Source organism: Rhincodon typus, chromosome 1 (assembly GCF_021869965.1).
Source record: "Rhincodon typus isolate 14 chromosome 1, sRhiTyp1.1, whole genome shotgun sequence".
In the NCBI taxonomy this organism is placed as follows: domain Eukaryota; kingdom Metazoa; phylum Chordata; class Chondrichthyes; order Orectolobiformes; family Rhincodontidae; genus Rhincodon; species Rhincodon typus.
The window spans coordinates 160,483,450-160,505,383 of NC_063332.1; the positions used below are offsets into that span (position 1 = coordinate 160,483,450).

Genomic DNA, 21,934 nt, shown 5'->3' on the forward strand with positions numbered 1-21,934 from the left:
GTTCATCCAGCTCTACACCTTTTTATCTCAGATTCTCCAGCATCTGCAGTTCCTACTATCTCAGTTTAATTAATAGGGTGTGTTATATTTTTCTTTTGTTCTGCTTGTGTCCCAAAACCTGTAAAACTGGTTTGATTGGGAATAGCACCCTTCAGTCAAAGGTCTGAACAACTAAAGAGGGTTAGTGTCGGTGGGGTTGATTAGCAATTGTTCGTCATTTCCACAGTGTTCCGTTTAATGTGTGAGTGAACTAACAGAAAAATATTTGTTAACAAAAATAAATCCTGTAGTCTGTGAAACTTGATAGTGGACTGATTAATTCACAAAATGCTAAAAACATTGAGAATTTGTCTTGGGTCCAGAAATTTTTATAACAGTAGTGAATGAATATGCTGGGAAACTGGCTTGATCATCATTTTCAAGAATTACAGGTCCTGATCATCATGTTTTGTACGTAAGAGCATTGTTTATATGGACACAATTAATTTGAAGTGAATGTAAATTGGAGCCTTATTTCTGTTCTTGGATTTTATTTTTGCTTCTTAACAAGTGACCTTAAGGATATTTTGAATCAGTTAACCTGAATTACAATTTGAGTAGCAGTTTTAATTGACATGGGCTTGGCAAACTGGAAGAATGAGATCTCATAATTCAAAAATCTATTGATGCAGTGTTTGCAGACTTTGGCAGATGAGTGAATAAATGTTGGTAATTTTGTTGTTATAAAATTGTAAAATTATACTTGGGCTGAAAGTAGATTCGAAGAGTGGAAGGGAAATGTTAGCAATTCTTTTGTTAATTTTACAATGTTTACAGAAGTGTGAAGATGTCAAAAGTTGAAACCACAGTGACTTATGTATTGTTACCTTGGTAAACCAAATACAATTTTCTAAGAGTTACAACACAATCAGTACCTTAAATTATGAAAATGGTAACAACCGTGACCATAACAATTTTACACTTCTGTAAACATTGTTATGGTCACGGTTGTTAAAGTTTTTCATAGTTTAAGGTACTGATTGTGTCGTAACTCTTAGAAAATTGTACTTGGTTTACCGAGGTAGCAGTGCATGAGTCACTATCGTTCCAACTTCTGACAAATTTAAGTTGTATAAAAATGTCAATTTGTTAAACCATCCAGAGGCAAGAGCTCATTCACTAGGGTGGCATGGTGGCTCAATGGTTAGCACTGCTGCCCCACAACGCCAGGGACCTGGGTTCAATTCCACCCTTGGGTGACTGTGCAAACTCCACACAGAAATTCCTTCGGGTGCTCTGGTTTCCTCCCACAGTCCAAAGATGTACAGGCTAGGTGGATTGGCCATGCTAAATTGTCTATAGTGGTCAGGCATGTGTAAATTAGGTGGGTTATGCAGGATGGGTCTGGGTGGGATGCTTTGAGGGTTTCCACACTGTAGGGATTCTATGATCTATGATAAAAATATGAAGATTGTATTAAATTAAAATTTATTTTATGACAAGTTCAATGATCAAATAACTGAAGTGTTAAATTCTCAATACCACGTCAGAATTTAGAGTGGTGATGGAGGTAACTCACAGCCAATTGTTCCTTCCAATATCTCTAGTTAGTTTTTAAAATCAAAATCCTGCTTTTATAAAGGGAGTGACATATTGAAAACAATGGGTGAGTCAACACTTGGTGCAGTATGTTTTCTGCATGCTGGGACGTGCAGATTACAGGGAAAATTTGAGTATTTTGTTTACATCTGATTGAAAGAGGTGGGATCACACAGTTTTGTTTTCTTTTAATTTATTCTTGGATTCAGTAGAAAAGTATTTTGTACTTTATTTTGATTTCAAATTGTTTTTGTAGTCTCAAGATTGATCTAACAAGCTAGATTTCTCAGTTGTAGAAATGATCTCTTGTGCCACCTTGTGGCAATTTTGATGTCTACCTTGAAGTTTCTTCTGTTGAGAGTATAATTGTATCACTGTAGCTGTTTACTTGAGGTAACTAAAATTATATTCGTCACTGTTATAGTGATGCATGGTAGATATTTGGAGCTATTCCAAGAATTCTAAATTTGAAGTTCCCACCGCTATAAAGCATTATGTTTGCATAGTGCCTTTCATAATCTCTATGTCCCAAAGTGCTTGACAGCTAGTGAAGTACTTTTAAAGTGTAGTCACTATAATAATATATAAACGCTGTAGCCAGTTTGTACACAGCAGGTAATCACAGCTAATGATGTTGCTTGAGGAATAAATGTTGAACAGGACACGGTGAGCTCCCCCTCCAAAATAATAATATGGCTCTGCTGAGAGGGGCAGTTTTGGCTTTGGTTTAGAATCTTACCTGAAGACTGACAATTTCACTGCTGCCTTGCACCATCTGTACCACACTGAAGTGTTAGCATAGTTTTTGTTTGCTCAAGCTTTGTTTAGTAAGCCTTGAACTGAAGGCTTCTGACTCTAGTGACAGTGCTACTGTTAATCCATAAATTGACACTTGTTAATGCTTGTTAATGTTGGTCATTTTGCAGCAGGAATTAAACATTCATGAAACCAGATAAATTTTCATACTGTAAACTGCTTTCCCTCCTGCTCTGTTTTATTAAGGGACTTGTCCCAAAGAGAGCCACTCCTTTTCAAATCCACTCACTTTGTCTTCTACTATGGCCACTCCCCTGTCTGCTTCAACCCAGCAAGTCCACACTGCTTATCTTTACTTGAGGTTTTTAGTGATGCTCCTGGTTCTGAGCATGTTGCAGTATCTGCTGCTGCAGGTGGAACTGTTGGAATCACAGAGTCATTGGTGATTTAATTGGCCAACTGCAGTTAGAAGAAGCATCCTGAACCTGAAAACCCCGAGAAGCCTGGCAGAGGCAGCAGACTGTCAGAAAGGGATTTAATCACATTGGGACGCATGGAAATGGTCATAGTGAGGTTACCACTGGCTTTTTGGCTAGTGAGTAGAGGCAATATTGTGGCCATTAAATTCAGCTGTAAGTGTCTGTGCTTTTAAAGTGCTATTGGCAATTAGAGGGAAGGCATTGCTGATTCATATTTTATTTACCCTTGTATTAGGGAAGCTGCCCTGTAATATAAATGCGTTGTTTTCAGCTGGGAAATTGATCTTATTTTCCCGATCTTTGCCTCAATTGATACCACAAATACACATGCTTTCTACAGCAACTCAAAAGCAAAATACTGCGGATGCTGGAAATTTGAACTAAAAACAGAAAATGGTGGAAATACTCAGCAGCTCACTCTGGCAACGCCTGTGGAAGGAGAAACAGAGACAACGTTTCAGGTCTGTGACCTTCCATCAGAACATGCTCTTCATTTCTTGATAGATCAACCACAGTGTTGAACACCCCTATTTCTGAAGACGTATTCAGATTAAACCCTATCACCCCTTATTTCACAGTCTGATTTGTTATTAATCTTCAACCTCTGTATATGGATTGAATAATCAGCAGTGGGTATATTGTTTTTTGGTCAGGTTAGGTTAATAGGTTTCCCTTCAAATTCCACAAATGCAAGAATGCAATATAAAATACAATCATTCGCAAGAAAGAAAACAATACCACACATCAGCTGTTTGCAATGGATGTAGTAATTGGCAGGTGGATGTCTCACAACTTTTATACTTATTAATAGGGCTAATACAATAGTTTCAAACATCAGCTATAAGTCTGTCACTTTGAGCACAACTGGTTCCAGAGTCACAAGCTTATTTTCCTTTTTTAATTCCCCAAAACTGTCTGAGCAGAACGTTGTGAACTTATTTACAGTGATTTTGCACAATAATCCAACATCAAGTTCATAATATGTTCAAATGAATGTTTTCCATAACATGCAGAGAAAAATATAAAGGCAAATATTTCACTCTTGTCAGATTTGAAAGTATCATTTTATATTTGAGATTTAAAAACTTATAAGCAGCATGGATGAAAATCTGTCTCTGTTTGGTTGCCTTTGGTGAAATTCCTGCTGTCAATTTTAATTTTGACTAGAATTCAGTATGTATGCAAAGCCTTTATTGTTATGTTGATCTAATCATGGAAATTCTTCTGGTGGAATTAATTTCCCCTCCTCCTTCCATCTGAAACCCAGAGAACATTTGATTAAAAAATCTTACTGTCTGATTATACTGTAGTGAAAGACAATGAGATGTTTTTCTACATTTTTCAAGGTGAAGAAATTGCAAGTTGTTGATTACTCCCGTTGTACAGCAAATTCTTTCCGTTATGTCGACATATTTTGTACAAATGATATGTAACAGCTACTTACCTACTATTTTCACAGTAAATGGCTGATACATTGAATTGTTTCTTGTAAGTGGAATTGAATGTTATTTTTTCTTTATTGATTTTGAGGTTTTTAAACTGAAATGTGTTTGGAAAAACTTGTTCTGTTCAAAACATCAACTTATACTTTACAGCCCTAACTGAAAATAAGAATTTGATTTGGGGAAAAAAATCAGTGTAAAAGCAAAGTGATCTGTGGTTGATGTCAAACTGTGTTTTCAGGTACAGAGGAGTTCAGCTTTGCTTCTGATCTGTTGTGAGATACAGATAACATTGTTTTGTGATATCATTCGTGGAAAATTAAGGGAAACAAATCAATTTCCTGTTTCTGTCCTCCTACAATCTGAATTGAGCTAAGTTGCAAAAAAAAGGAGTTGCTCAAACAGTAACAACACAGCCTAAGTTAAGGAGAATTGTTGTACACCAGAGAATCGTTTGTTGAATTGAAAACTTGATAGTGTTGAAATAGATGAGTTTGATATCAAATGAAATTGTAATGCTAGTAACATTTCAACTGCTGTGATACAGTGATTCTTACTGTCACCCACATACCAGCACATCAGGCATTTAACAAATTGAGTCTAGTTCTAAAAGTAGAATATACAGTTCACTTAAAAAAAACTGAGATTTTAAGCAGTAATTTGAACTTGAAGCCTGTTGACTTTCGTAAGCCTGTTGACTTCAGTGTCACTCCTTGCTTAAAGTGGTAGCAAGAAATGCTTGACAGAGTTACTTTAGAAATGCCCAGTCACTCAAATATGGATTCTGAACTTTAATATTTGCCCTTGTATCTTGTTGCTGATTTTAAGGCTGCTGTGTAGTGGCATATTCTGCAATTAAAGTTTTTTTTCAGTCTAAACAAGTATGGTCATTTCGTGCTGAAAGAAGTGTTTTAGTCCAGGGTGTTTTTTAAAAAAATTATTTATGCGATATGGGCACTGCTGGCAGAGCCAACACTTATTGCCTATTCCTCGTTGCCCTTGAGAAAGTGGTGGTGAGCTGTTGCCTTGAACCAGTACAATACTTTTGGCATAGGTGGACCCACAATGCCATTCAGCGAGGGAGTTTCAGGATTTGGATCCAGTGATGGTTAAGGAATGGCGATACATTTCTACGTCAGGATGGTGAGTGATTTTGAGGGGAACTTACAGTTGGCAGTGCTACCATGTGTTTCTGCTGCCCTTGTTCTCTCAGATGGAAGTGATTGTGGGTTTGGAAAGTGCTGTCTTAAGAAACCTTTGTGAATTTATACAGTGCATCTTGTAGACGCTGCACACTGCTGCTATTGAGCATCAGTAATGGAGGAAGTGAATGTTTGTGGATGTTATACCAGGCAAATGGACAGCTTTCTCCTGGATCATGTCGAGGTTATCTAGTGTTGTTGAAGCACGTCGTATCGTGAGTGTGGGTTTCAGTGATGGTATTGCCATTAAATGCTAAAGGGTTATGGTTAGATTCTCATTTGTTGGGTAATGTTGCCAGGTATTTATGTGGTCCATGTATTACCTGCCACTTGTTGGCCCAAACCTAGATGTGGTCCAAGTCTGCTACATTTGGAGATGGGCTGTTTCATGTGCATGTATACAATTGCTTGGAAGTACAGAACATTAGAAGCTAGATTTCTAAATACATAGGATCCTGTTTTATGAAGACAAAAGGAAATTGTATGTAGGTTGCACCTTTTTCCTTAACACCCTGGCCAATCAGAATCCACATCTCTGGTCTGAGAATTAAGATTAACAGTTAACAAGGTGTAGAGCTGGATGAACACAGCAGGCCGAGCAGGAAAGAAGTTCCTACTATCTCTCAAGATTAACAGTTAAACTGGCATGGAAATGCAGCAAAAACAATTATGAGTGCCCTCTTCTCACCCTGTATGAAATGTATCCTTGTTTTAAATCTGTTTCTTAGTTCTGATGAGTGCAAGGTGAGTGCTTCAAATTCTTGCCTTTTAGCAATGTCTTGGCATGTGTATGTCGATAATATTACTTTTAGGGGGGAAAAAAAATCAAGTTTGAGTCAAACCGATGATACTGGATGCCACCAAGAAAAGTATACAGAACTTGATGAGATAAATCAGGGAATGATAAATGGATGATGCCAAGTTGGATTTTAATTGATCTTTAGCTCTGCTGTGCGTGCTTTGAATGATTTCTGACTGGATGGAAATGGTAGTGTAGTTATGTTAGACGGCTCACAGATCCTGATAATGGTACAGGGCATTTGTTCAATTCCATCATGGCAGGATAGGAACTTAAAATTCAGTTTATTAAAAAAATCTGGAATGAAAATCTAGTATCAATAATAATGACCATGTCACTTATGAATTATCTTAAAATCTGTCAGCTTCACTGATATCTTTTAGGGAAGGAAATCTGCTGTGCTTATCTAGATTGGCCTATATGTGACATCAGACCCACAGCGCTGTGGTTGACTCTTCACTGCTTTCTGAAAAGGCTTGGCAAGCCAATCAGTTGTCAAGAAGGTTGCTCACTACTACCTTGTCAAGGGCAATACATATGGGCAATAAATTCTGGCTTTGTCAGCAGCATTTACATCCTGTGAATTAAAATTTTAAAAGTGCTTACTGTTGGGCTATTTATAATGAGGCTCACCTGAAGTTTAAATTTTATTTTTAAAAAGCAAGTATTTTTTGTCAGTAATCACCTAAAGTATTGGGGTGTATTCACGCCAATTGAGACACCCATAAACCTCCCTATATCTTTTAAATCCAGAAAAGAAAAGGTGGTTGGCCAAAAGGCAAGAAGAGAAAACCTCAAAAAGATTTTACTGCACCCCGGGCTCCAACCACAGGGTAAGTAAGTAGTTTCACATCAAATGTCAGACGCTGGTGACACTATTTGCATATATGTTTGAGGGACTTAATTTTGAACTCCAGTCAATGTAAGTACTTGTACTGATGTTTGCTCATTCGATCACTACAGCACAATATCATCTACCTTGCTGTGATAAAAATCACATCCCTTGTAATAATGTTTCTGTCAGATTTGTAAATGAATCTTAATGGTATGATTTTCAATTAGATCTCCTTCATGTGTTAGCGCTAATCCAAGTCAGAATAAAATACCTATTCTGCAATTAGAAAAGCGAAGAAATTAGAATGAACGCTTTTGGCCACCCCACTAATACCAAAGAGCTCCAGCAAAATTGCAGGTATGGACCAACACTAATATTAGCAAGTTAACTGCACAGGCTATGGCAAAAGGATAATATCCAAGCTTACGGTGAGGTTTAAAACCAAGTTGGATAAAAGACTTCAAAGTCACCAAAAATGCTTATTTTATATTTATGAGCAATAAGCTACATTATAGAGAGCTCAACCTCTTCATTAATATAGAGAAATCTTTTGATTTTGTGTAACTAAACTTTGATTGATTGTAGAAATAAAATTACAGCTGCTTATTAATAACCTGATATTTTGTAATATTACTTGCATAGTATGTGTATCACAAACATGGTTTTTGAAGTGTATGTGGTAAAATTGGGTCATTTCCATTTGTATTTTTTGAACATCATAACTGAAGAATCAATTTAGATTGTCTCTTAATGCATTACTTTTCTAAATGCCTCGTTAAAATATGGCTAGATTTATTCTCACTTAAGTCTCACTTAATTTTTTTTCAATTAATATGCCTGGTAACTCTGCCCTTAAGATTTTGTTCCTTTTTAATCCCTTGTAACTGCCCAACAGGTATGTGTTATTCCTGAATGAACAGAGAGCCAAGCTGAAAATTGAACATCCAGATCTCCCTTTTACAGAGATTACAAAACTGTTGGGCACTCAGTGGTCGCAACTGTCTCAGGAGGGCAAACAGGTGAGAAATGTCTAGATCTTTAAAGTGGTTACATTTTTCTTCCTGCCTATTTTAGTTTGGAGTAGACTTTAGATGTTTGAGTTTTTTCCCCCTCCACATTAACTCTTATTATTCTTGCTCTCCTGCTCCCCAAACAAAAAAACGAAGAGCACTGGAGAAGGAAGAAGAGGGTACATTCAGAACTTTGCCTTCCGGGTTCACATTGAGGTTTAATATGGGCCTGAGAGTTAAATATGAAGTTTATTTTCATGTTTCAATTAATTGATGCTAACCGATCTTGGACTTCAGATTCGGGTTTATCTGCTATGAAACATTGGCATTTAAAAATAACTTCCCAAATATTCAGGAACATATAATTCAAGAAGCAATAACTGACAAGTAGAAAAATAGGTACAAATGACACTAAGCAGTAAGGGGATCAGAATGCGAACACTGGAACTGGGATGGGGTGATGGTGATGGTACATGTAGCCCTTGGTCTGTAGGATTGACAACCTGATAGTAGATGTCATTGCTAAATAGACTGACCCATTAATTGTTGCTTGCTGCTATTTAGAAAGACAAAATAAAAGTAACTATCTCTTCCATTAGGACAACAGTGTAATGAGGTTAACGTACTCCTAGCTGGAAATCAAAAGCTCCAGTTTTGAGCCCTTGTTGTTATTACAAGCTTACTTTTTTTTGGATGTATCCTGTTTAAATGGGTATACACCAGCAAAAATGATTTCCTAGATTCCCAAGAGAAGTTAAAACACAGCCCTATCTTGTATCACAGGAATGGATTTACTCATCCTGGCCCAAGTTTAGGCACTGAGTATGAACTCGTGCTTTGAGTTTATCTAATAAATCAAGCCCGGCTATTCAGGGCAATCAAATAAAAACAAAAAGATTTTTGCAAGCATGGGCTTGTCGAGTACAGTCTATTCCCATCTGTTGCAAACAGGCAAAGTGACCCGTTGTTTAACATAATCCACCAGTTGTTGGTGCATAATACCTGGCATCCCACCAGTATTGAAGTTCATATACCAAATTACTCATTTGTGTGCAAGGCAGAATGTTTTGTTGGCTTAACAATAGTACCTGTAATGGTGAATACCATATGTGTTGCTACTGTAAAGAAGCGACGTGAAGCAGCTGGCTTCAAATGTTGCTCAGCTTATCCTGCCACAGTAATTTGAGGTAGATTAAGCTCTTTTCAGAGCTGCAAGTGCTAACCTTAGGCTTGTTCGTGAGATGGTGAGTTATACAGTGAGCAGTTATCTACTTTAAGTAAACCACGGGACAGCATTGACATGCTCATTTTGGCAGCAAGCTTGCACAATGAATGTGTGGCAAATGTGTTTTAATATGTGTAGCTTCTGGTACATGGAAATGAGTCACACTGCACACCTGGCTGATGATCCTAAATGTTTTGCCGGTGTAATTCTTCTCGCACTCAGGATTATCCAGCACATGTTCAATCATAGAATCCCATCTAATGTTCAGCACTATCGTTTTTGCAAAAGGAGGTTGGTTAAGTATGGTCAGTATGCCGCGAACAGCCAAAGACACAGGCTCCGTTGCAGACTGAAAAGGCATGTACACAAAATATGCCTTTTTCTGCTCAACAAAATAATGACAGCCATTTGCTGGTTCAGTTCTCAAGGCAATGCCTTAACCAATCAAAACTTGTCTGATTTTAAAATGTAAATGAGATTGGCAGCGATTCGATTGGTCCACCACTAGGTTTTAAGCAAAATATGCTTTATTTTAACTGTGTTGTAAGAATACAAACAAAGAAGAATTAGCGTAACTTTAACTCTATTGAAATATTTAATGAAATGATATATTAACTACTAATCATGAACTGTTGCAATATAGCAGTATCCCATAAACACAATTTGCAATAGCAAATTCAGCAAAACAGATTTTCCTCACATGCTGTCTCCTTTCCAGTCCAGGAGAAAGGAACTCTGAAAGAAACAATCTAGCATCGGCAGAGAGAACACAAGCTTTTTGCTGCAACACAGATAGTACAGCTATCAGCTTCAACAGCCAACTCCAAACCCCAGCTGAAAGCAAAACTAAAACCCTGGATCTGTGTGAACCTGACTCCACCCACTCGTGCTTCTTTTGTATAATTTTAAAAAGACACTGTTTCTCAAGCAGACATTCCAGCATCATTGTGGCAATGCCTTTCTGTAAGAGAAACAGCACACAACAAATCTCTCTTAAAGGTCTAGTACCGTCACTGAGTGCAATACAAAAGTTTAGACAAAATGTATTTTTCTCAGCAATACTTTTAACACCTATTAATATATTGGAAGTATGCATGTGGTACAATTTGATGTATCAGGCCATGGCAATAGCATTTCTCATGGAAACTGATCTCATGTAATAGATATGGATTTCACTAAGTATTCCTTCCTTTATATGTGCAGAAGTATATTGATGAAGCAGAAAAAGACAAGCAACGATATATTGAGGAGCTGAAAGCATATCAAAACTCAGAGGCTTATCAAGCTTTCCTGAAAAGAAGGGCAATGAACAAAGTAAAAAACCTATGTGGTAAGAGTTTATGGCTCATTTGCCTTTTTATTTTGTTACCTTAATCTTGCAGTTTCTTTTAAGTGTTGTAACTAGAACTCACAGGGAAATATCCATTCTCTTGTTATGGAAGGAAAAGTCAATAATTTTATTCTCAAACAAAATATTTTGCCAATTGTATAGATCCATATTGGAGATAAAAAACAAAATGCAATTGTTAAAAATTATATTCATCAACAAATCGATCAGCATCTGAAATTAAGAAAAGACTAAGATTTTGGATGGAGATCTTTCCAAAAAACTGAAGAAGGATCTCTACTATTTGCAGCATTGTATACGATTTGCTGTGACAAAATCCAATATATTACTGAGATTGATTAACAGTGGAGGTGGAGAAGTACTACTACAGTAATTTCATCTACCTGTCCAAGATAACCCATCTATGTTTCATAATTATGCAAATTCTACTTGTGTCAAACAACTTTTCAGTTCTTAATTTTTGCTTGGGAATCCATGGGAAGAAGAACAGATTTGATGCGTTCTGACATGGGTCAGTTCTCAAATATTCTTGTATTTGCTGCTGTGTTTATAGGCTTAGTTGCCAGCAATCTTTCCTTGCCTGTCACAAGCTTATGGATTCCAGTTCCAGTGAAGTATTAAAGGAATGTTGTATTGGTAGCGCTATTAAAGTGAAAAGTTGCCAACCTATTCTATTGCTTTGTATGTCTGTTAAAGACGATGAACAGGAGGTTTGAGTATTTTACTGATAATTCTCTGGACAACACCCATTTTTAGGGATAGCAAGAAGTGCAGATGCTGGAGTCAGAGATAAAGTGTGGAGCTGGAGGAACACAGCAGGCCAGGCAGCGTCAGAGGAGCAGGAAAGAAGGGTCCTGACCTGAAATGTCAACTTTCCTGCTCCGCTGATGCTGCCTGGCCTGCTGTGTTCCTCCAGCTCACACCTGTTTTTAGGTTCTTGCTTTAGTGCTACGTTCATTTACTTAACAATGGAAAAGGTGCATCCATGTAGTTAATTCCATCTCCAGCATTTCGACTGTCTTGCTAGGACACCATGGTGCATGTGAGATTTTGGCAAGGTGCTTGGCTGAGAGGGTTGGAGCTAATTACCATTTTTTTTTTGAGTACATGTAGATTTCCAGGTTAATCAGCTGAACAATTGAAGAAACTATGCAATACTGATGTCCAATGCCAGCAGTCCTATGGCATTGCTCATGCTAAGTCTGTAGACACTTTTAAAATATATGATACAATTTTTATAATGTTGAATATATTAATCCATTAAGATGCAACTATGTTCTTTTAAGGTAGTTCAGTATAATTGTTTGATAAAGATAGTCTCAGGCCATTGAAGGATTAGTCAAGTTTTGATCAGGAAAAATTGAATGTGTGATCCAGTTTAAGGCTTCAGAAGCACAATACATTTGAAAATTGTTTAAAATTTGTACTTGTGACATGTGTGCAGCTATTACTACATCATAATTGTAACTTTGTCACTTAATAGCATTCTGTACCATCTTTTGCCATATAGAACCGGATAAGATTTTTAGAATTTGGATCATCTGATATTTTGGTGATTTGTGATCATGGGGAAGTTTCAATTTGAAGTTGTCTCGAGATTAGAAAGAAGCAACAGCTTCATGTCTAGCAAAGCAAATAAGTCCCATAATCTTGAATTACTCAATTCATCAATATTAGAGATTGCAGTGTTTACTTGCCAAAGAGGAGATCTATTGCCAGGCACCATACTGCAGGTGAGGCGTAAAACTATTCACATTTAAAGTTACAGCTAATGCAATAATTTGTTCCAATTAGGTGTGGAGTCTCTGGATACCGAATTTGAAAGTGAGGCAGTTGTACTGTCAGAAATTGGTGTAAGTAAATTTTTTATTTCATTAAACGTGGCATGTAACAAACACTACATTTTTTAACAAGGGAAAGGCAGTGAAAATTGTTTATTTGGTAAAATAATTTACATTAATGCAGCACTGCTCATATTCAGGATGCTCTGACAGCAATTGAATATCCTTTGAAATGTTATTGCAGTTGTAGTGGAGGGCAATTAAACCAATTTATAGGTAATGAAGTCCCACATACAGCATAAAAATTAATGATCAGATAATCTTATTTTGAGTGTGCTGGTTAAAGAATTTTTGTTGATTTAGAACACTGTGTGAACTACGTTCCTTTTCTTGTGTGTGGGATCTTTTTATTTCTACCTGAATGAGTAACTGGGGCCCTGGTTTAACATTTCATCAGAAAAAAAAACAGCTCCTCAAACAGGCAACATTCCCTCAGTATTGCACTGAAGTGTCAACCTAGATTATGACTCAAGTTTCTTAGGTAGGGTTTGAGTTCAGAGCTTCTGATTCTAAGCTATGTTTAATACGTAGAAGCAATAGAAAATTATCCTTTTTATGTTAATTTCAAATAAAACTGACTCATTGTTAATTGTATCCTAAGTTCCTACATTAATATGAGAGACCTCCACATTTAGAAGATATGCAGTTATGAGTTTGCAAGCACCTCCTGTCAGTTTTTTGTGCTTTAGATGCAATAGTAAAAGGTAGACGATGGCGTGCTGGTATTATTGCTAGACTATTAATCTAGAGACCAGGGTGTGAATCCTTGCAGAAGGTGGAGTTTGAATTCAATAATAATCTGGAAATAAGAGTCCAATGATAACTATGAAACCATTGCCGATTGTCAGGAAAAAACCCATCTGGTTCACTAATATCCTTTAGGGAAGGAGATCTGCTGCCTTTACCTGTCTGGCCTACATGTGACTCCAGACCCACAGCAATGTGGTTGACTTTGGGCTCTGGGCAATTAGGGATGGACAATAAATGCTGGCCTATCCGGTGACCTGTATCCCGTGAATAAATAGAAAAGCTTCTAGAGATATAATGCTCCTGTAATTCTGCTATTAGTTTCTTTATAACCCTTCACTGTTCACGTATCTCATGTAACCAAGAATGAAGGTGATTGAGCTGCTATCTGGTCTTTACAAATTCCGCAACTCTAGCCTGTCCACTAGAACATTTAAAAGTAAAGCAACAGCTCCTTTAGTTAATTCCACCGCACAGAAACCTGGCTCAGATCAAAAGCTTTAGGAATGGAGGGATTTCCTCCCGTTGCTTCACATATGATCTTTAAAATGCTTTATTTTTGGGCATTTAGTTCTGACCCTGTCCACCATTTGAGAGTTATGTTTTTCAGAAATAGATGAACTGGCTACCTCTCTTTTCCCTTGAAAAGAGAATGTGAGGAGGGGCTCCATGGAAGCCTTCAAAATTATGAAAGTTGTGAACAAATTGTTACCCTTCTGGGGAAGAGCAGAGTGAGAGGCCATGAATTTAAAAAAAAAAATCACTGAAACATCTAACAGGGAATTCATAAGAAATTTCTTTACTCAAGAATGGTGAGAATATGGGATTCATTATCATGATCAGTGTTTTATTTTATTTGTTGATGGAATGTGGGTGTCTCTGGCAAGGCCAGTATTTATTGTCCTTTGTTAATATGCCTTTTAAATTCCTGCAGTCTTTTGGATGCTTGGGACACTGGCAGTGCTGTTGGGAAGGGAGTTCAAGGATTTTGGCTCAGTGACAGTGAAAGAAGAGCAACATAATCCAGAGTCAGAGTGGTGCATTTCTTGGTGGGAAACTTGCACGTGGTGGTGTTGCCATGCATTTGCTGCCCTTGTCTGTCTGGATCATAAATATTGCATGTTTGGAATGTGCTGTTGAACTGTAAGTAACTGCAGTGCATCTTGCAGATCATATTCACTGCCACTGATGGTCAAGGTGTGATTGTTGAAGGTAGTGGTTGGGGTAAGAAAGTAAGAAAAACTGCTTTGCCCTGGATGGTGTCAGAGTTCTTGAGTGTTATTGGAGCTGAACCCATCCAGGTAAATGGAGAATATTTTGTCATACTCCTGACTTTGTCTTGTGGGTGGTGGCTAGTTACTGGGGAGGCAGGAGATGAGTTACTTGCTGTGGAATTCCTAGTTTTTGACCTGCTTCTGAAGTAACAGCATTCATATGGTTGATTCAGTTCAGTTTCTGCTCAGTCGTAACTTCTGAGGATATTGGGAGATTGTAAAATAGTTATGCTATTGAATAGCAAGGAGAGATGGTTAGATTCTCCCTTGATGGAGATGGTTATTGCTTGGTACTTGTGTTTTGTGAATGCTACTTGCTACATATCAGCCCAAGCCTGAATATTGTCAGAGTCTTGCTACATTTGGATACAGAATGCTTGTGTATCTGAGGAGTCACGAATGGTGCTGAACATTTTGCGCACCAGCAAGCATCCACTATTTCTCACTTTTATGATAGAGAAAAGGTTATTGATGAAGTAGCTGAAGATCATTGGGCCTAGGGCATTGTACTGAGGCACTCTTGTAGTGATGTCTTGGGGCTGATGTGATTGATCTTCAACAACCAGAACCATCTTCCTTTGTAATAGGTATGACACTGACCAGTAGAATTTTCATCTGATTCCCATTGACTCCATTTTAGTCAAATGCAACCTTGATGTCAAGGGCTGACATTCGCCTCTGGAATTCAGTTCTTCTGTCCATTTTGACCAAAGCTGTAATGAGAGTAGGAGCTGAGTGACCCCTGCAAAACCCAAGCTGAGTGTCACCGACATGTTATTACAATGCAAATGTTGTTTGACAGCACTGCCCTCAACCTCTTCCATTTGTGTTGCTGATGATTGAGAATAGACTGGTAGGGTGGGAATTGACTGAGATGGACTTGCCCTGTTTTTGTGGACAGCACATATACCTGGGCAATTTTCCACTTTGGGTAAATACCACTTATAGCCATATTTGAACAGCTTGGCTGAGGCCACAGCTAGTTCTGTAACACAAGTCTTCAGTAATACTGACAGAATGTTGTCAGGGTCTACAGTCTTTTTAGTATCCAATTCCATCTGATTTTTCTTGATATTAATGGAGTAAATTAAATTGCAGAATGGCATCTGATGCTGAGGACCTCCAGAGACAGTTGAGAGAGATCATTTACTCAGCACCTCCTGGCCGAAGATGGCTGCAAATGTTTTGACCGTGTCTTTTGCTCAGATGTGCTGAGTTTCCCTATCGTTGATGACAGGGACATTTTTGGGGCCTTCACTTTCTATTATTGTTTAACTGTCCAGCCCCATTCACAATGGGAAGTGGCAGACATGCAGAGCTTAGACCTGAAGTGTTGATTGTGGATTACTTAGCTCTGTCTAGTGCGTGGTGCTTTTGCCATTTAGCATGCAAGTAGCTCCGTCTTGTAGCTTCACCAGATTGGTAGCTTATTATTAAGTGTATCTGGTGCTGTTCCTGGTGTGCACTCCTGCACTCTTCATTGTACCAGAGTTGATCTTTTGGCATGATGGTAATGATTGTGTGGGTGTATGCCCAACCATAAGGTTATGGATTGTTCTTGAATACAGTTCTGCTGCTATGGCCCACAGCATGTCGTGGATGCCCAGTTCTGAGTTGCCAGATCTGTTTGAAGTCTGTCTCATTTAGCACTGTGTTAGTGCTGCACAACACGATGGAGGGTATCCTGAACTGGAAAATGAGAGTTCAAATCCACAAGGGCTATGCTGTAATCACTTCTACCAATACTGTCATGGGCATATGTATATGTCTTAGGTTGATTGGTGAGGACAAAGTTAGGATTTACCCACCTGTTGGTTCCCTCACCATCTGGTGCAGACCCAGTCCAGCAACTATGCCCTTGAGGCCCAGGTCAGCTGTGCTGCTGATCCGTTTTTGGTAATGAACGTTGAAGTTCCCACCCAGAGTATGTTCTGTTCCCTTGCCACTGTCCATACTTGCTCCGTGGTTTCAGCATGGAGGAGTATTGATTCATCAGCTCGTCAGGCAGGCAGAGGGCAGCAGGTACAGGTAGCTGATAAAAAGCAGGAGGTTTCCTTGCCTATATTTGACCTAATGTCATGAAATTTCATGATGTCCAAAGTTGATGTTGAGAATTCCCAGTTACCACCTTCCCAAATGTGTACTATCAACTGTCATCTCTGGTGGGTCTCTCCTCCTAGTTATAGAGGATGTACCACATGTTGGTGTCTGGGGCATTAGTCATATTCACGAAATCATGCATTGCAGACAATATTAGATAATGGCTTGATCAGACTGTGTGACAGCTCTCCCAAATTTGGTACAAGTTCATGAATGTTGGCAGGAAGGACTTGACATCGTCACCAGCACTGTGTTTGCCATTGCTCGGACTGATGTAAGGTGCCCCTGTGGTTTAATTGCTTTGTCTAGACTCCACAATAGTTTAACACAATTGAGTGGCTTACTGTGTAATTTGAGGCCATTGAGAGTCTGGAGTCACATAAGCCAGATTTGTTAAGTGTGCCAAATTTCCTTAAGGATATAACATTAATGTACCAAATGGATTTTTCAGACATTTGAAAATGGTTGCAGGGTTGCCATCAGACTAACCATTTGCCATGGTGGAATTTGAACACATGATGCCAAAACATTTGCCTGGGGCTCTGGATTATGACCAGTTGATAGGGATGCGTTTATGGGAATTTGTATAAGCGTAGGTCGGAAAAGGGAGTAAATGGTTGTGCCAATAGTTAGGTGAAGAAGCATAGGAGGAATCTTAGACAACAAGGTGCAGGGCTGGATGAACACAGCAGGCCAAGCAGCATCATAGGAGCAGAGAGGCTGACGTTTCGGGCCTAGACCCTTCATCAGAAAAGGGGGAGGGGAAGGGGGTTTTGAAATAAATAGGGAGAGAGTGGGAGGCGGATAGAAGAGGGATAGAGGAGAGGATAGGTGGAGAGGAAACAAACAGGTCGAAGAGGCGGGGATGGGGCCAGGAAAGGTGAGTGTAGGTAGGGAGTTAGGAAGGGGATAGGTCAGTCCAGGGAGGACGGACAGGTCAAGGGGGCGGGATGAGGTTGGTCGGTAGGAGATGGAGGTGCGGCTTGAGGTGGGAGGAGGGGATAGGTGGGAGGAAGAACAGGTTAGGGAGGCAGGGACGAGCTGGACTGGTTTTGGGATGCGGTGGGGGGAGGGGAGATTTTGAAACTTGTGAAATCCACATTGATACCATTGGGCTGCAGGGTTCCCAAGCGGAATATGAGTTGCTGTTCCTGCAACCTTCGGGTGGCATCGTTGTGGCACTGCAGGAGGCCCAGGATGGACATGTCGTCTGAGGAATGGGAGGGGGAGTTGAAATGGTTCGCGACTGGGAGGTGCAGTTGTTTGTTGCGAACCGAGCGTAGGTGTTCTGCAAAGCGGTCCCCGAGTCTCCGCTTGGTTTCCCCGATGTAGAGGAAGCCACACCGGGTACAGCGGATGCAGTATACCACATTGGCAGATGTGCAGGTGAACATCTGCTTGATGTGGAAAGTCTTCTTGGGGCCTGGGATGGGGGTGAGGGAGGAGGTATGGGGGCAGGTGTAGCACTTCCTGCGGTTGCAGGGAAAAGTGCCGGGTGTGGTGGAGCTGGAGGGGAGTGTGGAGCGGACGGGGGAGTCACGGAGAGAGTTGTCCCTCCGGAAAGCAGATAAAGGTGGGGAGGGAAAGATGTCTTTGGTGGTGGGGTTTTTCAAGGACCGTAACTTCCCCTCCTCAGTGGTCGAGAACGCCCTCAACCGTGTCTCCCACATCTCCCGCACCTCATCCCTCACACCCCGTCCACGCAATAAAAACCAAAAAAGAATCCCCCTCGTCCTCACGTACCACCCCACCAACCTCCGGATCCAACGCATCATCCTCCGACACTTCCGCCATCTGCAATCCGACCCCACCACCAAAGAAACAGGCTGGTAGGCTAGAGGAGGTGGATGTTAGTAAGGAAGATGTACTAGGAATTTTGAGGAACTTGAAGATCAATAAGTTTCCTGGGCCTGATGGTATTTATCCGAGGATTCTGTGGGAAGCGAGGGAAGAGATCGCAGGGCTTTTGGCGATGATCTTTTCGTCCTCGCTGTCCACGGGTATAGTGCTGGAAGATTGGGGAATGATGTTTGCCACTCTCTTGTTTAAAAAAAGGAAATAGGGATAACCCCAGAAATTATGGGTCAGCTAGTCTTACTTCAGTGGTGGGCAATTTATTGGAAAGGGGTCTGAGAGAGAGGATTTATGATCACTTGGATAGGCACAGTTTGATTTGTGATAGCATGGATTTGTGAGGGGTAGATCATGTCTCTCAAACCTTATTGAATTCTTTGAAGAGGTGACCAAACACGTGGATGAAGGTACAGCAGTGGATGTGGTATACATGGATTTAAGCAAGGCGTTTGATAAGGTTCCCCATGGTAGGCTCATGCAGAAAATAAGGAGGCATGGGATAGGGGGAAATGTGGCAGATTGGATTCAGAATTGGCTGAACCTTAGAAGACAAAGTGTGGTAGTGGATGGAAAATATTCAACATGGTGCTCAGTTACGAGTGGTGTACAACAAGGATCTGTTCTGGGTCCTCTTCTATTTGTGATTTTTGTAAATGATTTGGATGTAGGAGTGGAAGGGTGGATTAGTAAGTTCGTGGACGATACGAAGGTGGGTCGCGTTATGGACAGTGCATAGGGCTGTTCTAGGTTACAAAGGGACATTGATAGGTTGCAGAGCTGAGCTGAGAAGTGGCAGATGACGTTTAACTCTGAAAAGTGTGAGGTGATTCAGTTTGGAAGGACAAACTTGAAAGCAGAATACAGGGTTAATGGAAAGATTCTTGGCAGCGTGGAGGAGCAGAGGGATCTTGGGGTTCATGTCCACAGTTTCCTGAAAGCCGACACCCAGGTGGATAGAGTTGTTAAGAAGGTGTATGGTGTGTTAGCTTTCATTAATGGAGGGATTGAGTTCAAGAGCCATGAAGTTATGCTCCAGCTATACAAAACCCTGGTTCGGCCATATCTGGAGTATTGTGTCCAGTTCTGGTCGCCTCATTACAAGAAAGATGTGGAAGCGTTGGAAAAGGTGCAGAGGAGATTTACCAGGATGTTGCCTGAAATGGAAGGAAGGTCTTACGAGGAAAGGTTGAGAGAGCTAGGGCTTTTCTCTTTAGAAAGATGAAGGATGAGAGGTGACTTGATAGAGGTGTACAAAATGATCAGAGGTATAGATAGAGTGGACAGCCAGAGACTTTTTCCTAGGGTGGAGGTTGCTATTACGAGGGTGCATAGTTTTAAAGTGAGTGGAGGTAGATATAGGGGAGACGTCAGAGGTAGGTTCTTCACTCGGAGAGTGTTCGGGGCGTGAAATGCATTGCCGGAGAGGGTCGTGGAGTTGGCCTCATTAGGGGCATTTGAGCGGCTATTAGATAGGCATATGGATGATAGTGTAAGGTAGGGGTGGAGGTTAGATCGACCTTTAGGATTATGGTAAAAGTTCAGCACAACATCGTGGGCCGAAGGGCCTGTACTGTGCCGTACTGTTCTATGTTCTATGTTCTAAATGAGTCAATGGGCTCAAAAATGGCAGATGGAGTTCAATCTGGATAAATGAGAGGTATTTGCATTTTGGTACAACAAACAAGGGCAGGGCTTGTACAATTAATGTGAGGGCCTTGGGTCGTGTTGTAGAACAGAGGGAACTAGAGGTGCAGGTACATAATTCTTTGACATTTGTGTCACATTAGACAGGGTGGTTAAAAAGGCATTTGGCACACTTGCCTTCATTGCTCAGTCATTTGAGTATTGGAGTTGGGAAGTCATGTTGAGGTCATACAGGACATTGGTGAGGCCTCTTCTGGGATACTGTGTCCAGTTCTGATTACTCAGTTGTAGGAAAGATAATATCAAGCTGGAGAGGGTTCAGAAGGGATTTACCAGAACGTTGCCCGGTATGGAAGTTTTGAAGAAAGGCTGGATAGGCTGAGACTTATCACTGGAGTGTAGGAAGTTGAGAGGCAACCTAACAGAAGTTTGTAAAGTAATGAGAGGTATAGATAGAGCTAATAGTAGTTGTCTTTTCCCTAGGATGGGGGATTTCAAGACTAGAGGGCACATTTTTAAGGTGAGAGGAGAGAGATTAAAAAAGACATAGGAGGCTATTTTTTCTTAAAAAGAGGGTGGTTCACGTGTGGAATGAACTTCCTGAGGAAGTGATGGATGCGGGTACAATTACAACGTTTAAAAGACATTTGGATAAGTACATGAATAAGAAAGGTTTGGAGGGATATGGGCCAGGAGCAGGCAGGTCGGTCCAGTTTAGTTTGGGATTATGTTGGGTATAGACTGGTTGAACCAAAGGGCCTGTTTCCGAGCTGTGTGACTCTATGGTCGTATGGCTAACTTGGTCCAAAGGGCTGGTTTCAGTGCTGTATGACTATGGTCGGTGTGGCTAAGTTGGTCTGAAGGGCCTGTTCCCATGCTGTATAACTTGTGACACTTACAGCTTTACCCTGTTAATTTACTAACTTGTACTTCACCCCTAGGGCCCCTGTCATATAGTGGTAGTGTCCCTACGTCTGGAACAGGAGGCCTGAGTTCAAGTTCTTACCCACTTGAGGTGTGTAATAATCTCTCTGAACAGGTTGATGAGAAAATATCTATGATTAATTAATCTAAAATAATGAGGTACCACAAAAGTACTTTGTATTTGTTTTGAGGGTATGTGGTATCAGATTGGGATGATTAACATATGCCTAACTGGAGGAGGAAGGTGTGTGGGTCACATTACCAAGAGTCAAACTTTATCACTATATCACATCTGTACAGCCTAGGTTGTCTGAGATATCATTAGACAAAGCTGATTACAGAACTTGATCTATAATGTATTACATTAGAATTTATGTAGGTCTGGTAGATATTAATAAAAAACTAAGCCAATATGAAAATCCTTTACTCCTGGATCTTCCCTTGTCCAAGGAATTTGGTAGAGCCTTACGCAGTTCCTAAATTTAATAGCTACAGCATGTTCATCACTGATGTGCTATACGACAGCATCACAGTGACTCTGCATTGTATGATAACGTGTGCAATGGAAGTCCTCACACCCCTGATTTCTATTTCACAAACATTCAGTGAGCTTCTGTCTCCAACACAGATCTGTTACTGAAACAGAGAACTATATTGCTGGCCTGCCTAGAATAGAATAGATTATCCTTTATTTTGAGGTAATGATAGCAGTGTGACGGAGAGCAGTGGGTGAATGGGAGGAAGTCGCCTGCTTGTCTAGTCAAATAGAAGGGAGAAATGAGAAAAAAGTTATTGTTTCTCATAATTGTAAAATGTCTCAAGTAACACCTACAGGCACTATGTAAATGGATTCAGAAACAATGTTCCATGCTAGTT

The 21,934-nt window shown here is 40.0% G+C and overlaps 1 protein-coding gene across 1 annotated transcript in view; it reads left to right on the plus strand.

The window, feature by feature from the left end:
- LOC109931418 (FACT complex subunit SSRP1-like) overlaps positions 1-12,584 on the plus strand; it is a 42,418-nt gene extending 29,834 nt beyond the window's left edge. The window contains exons 4-7 of the mRNA XM_048610418.1: positions 7,010-7,089; positions 7,987-8,110; positions 10,530-10,656; positions 12,469-12,584. Coding sequence (XP_048466375.1) covers positions 7,010-7,089; positions 7,987-8,110; positions 10,530-10,656; positions 12,469-12,584 — 447 coding nt within the window. The remainder of the gene's footprint in view (positions 1-7,009; positions 7,090-7,986; positions 8,111-10,529; positions 10,657-12,468) is intronic.
- Positions 12,585-21,934: the final 9,350 nt, after the last annotated feature.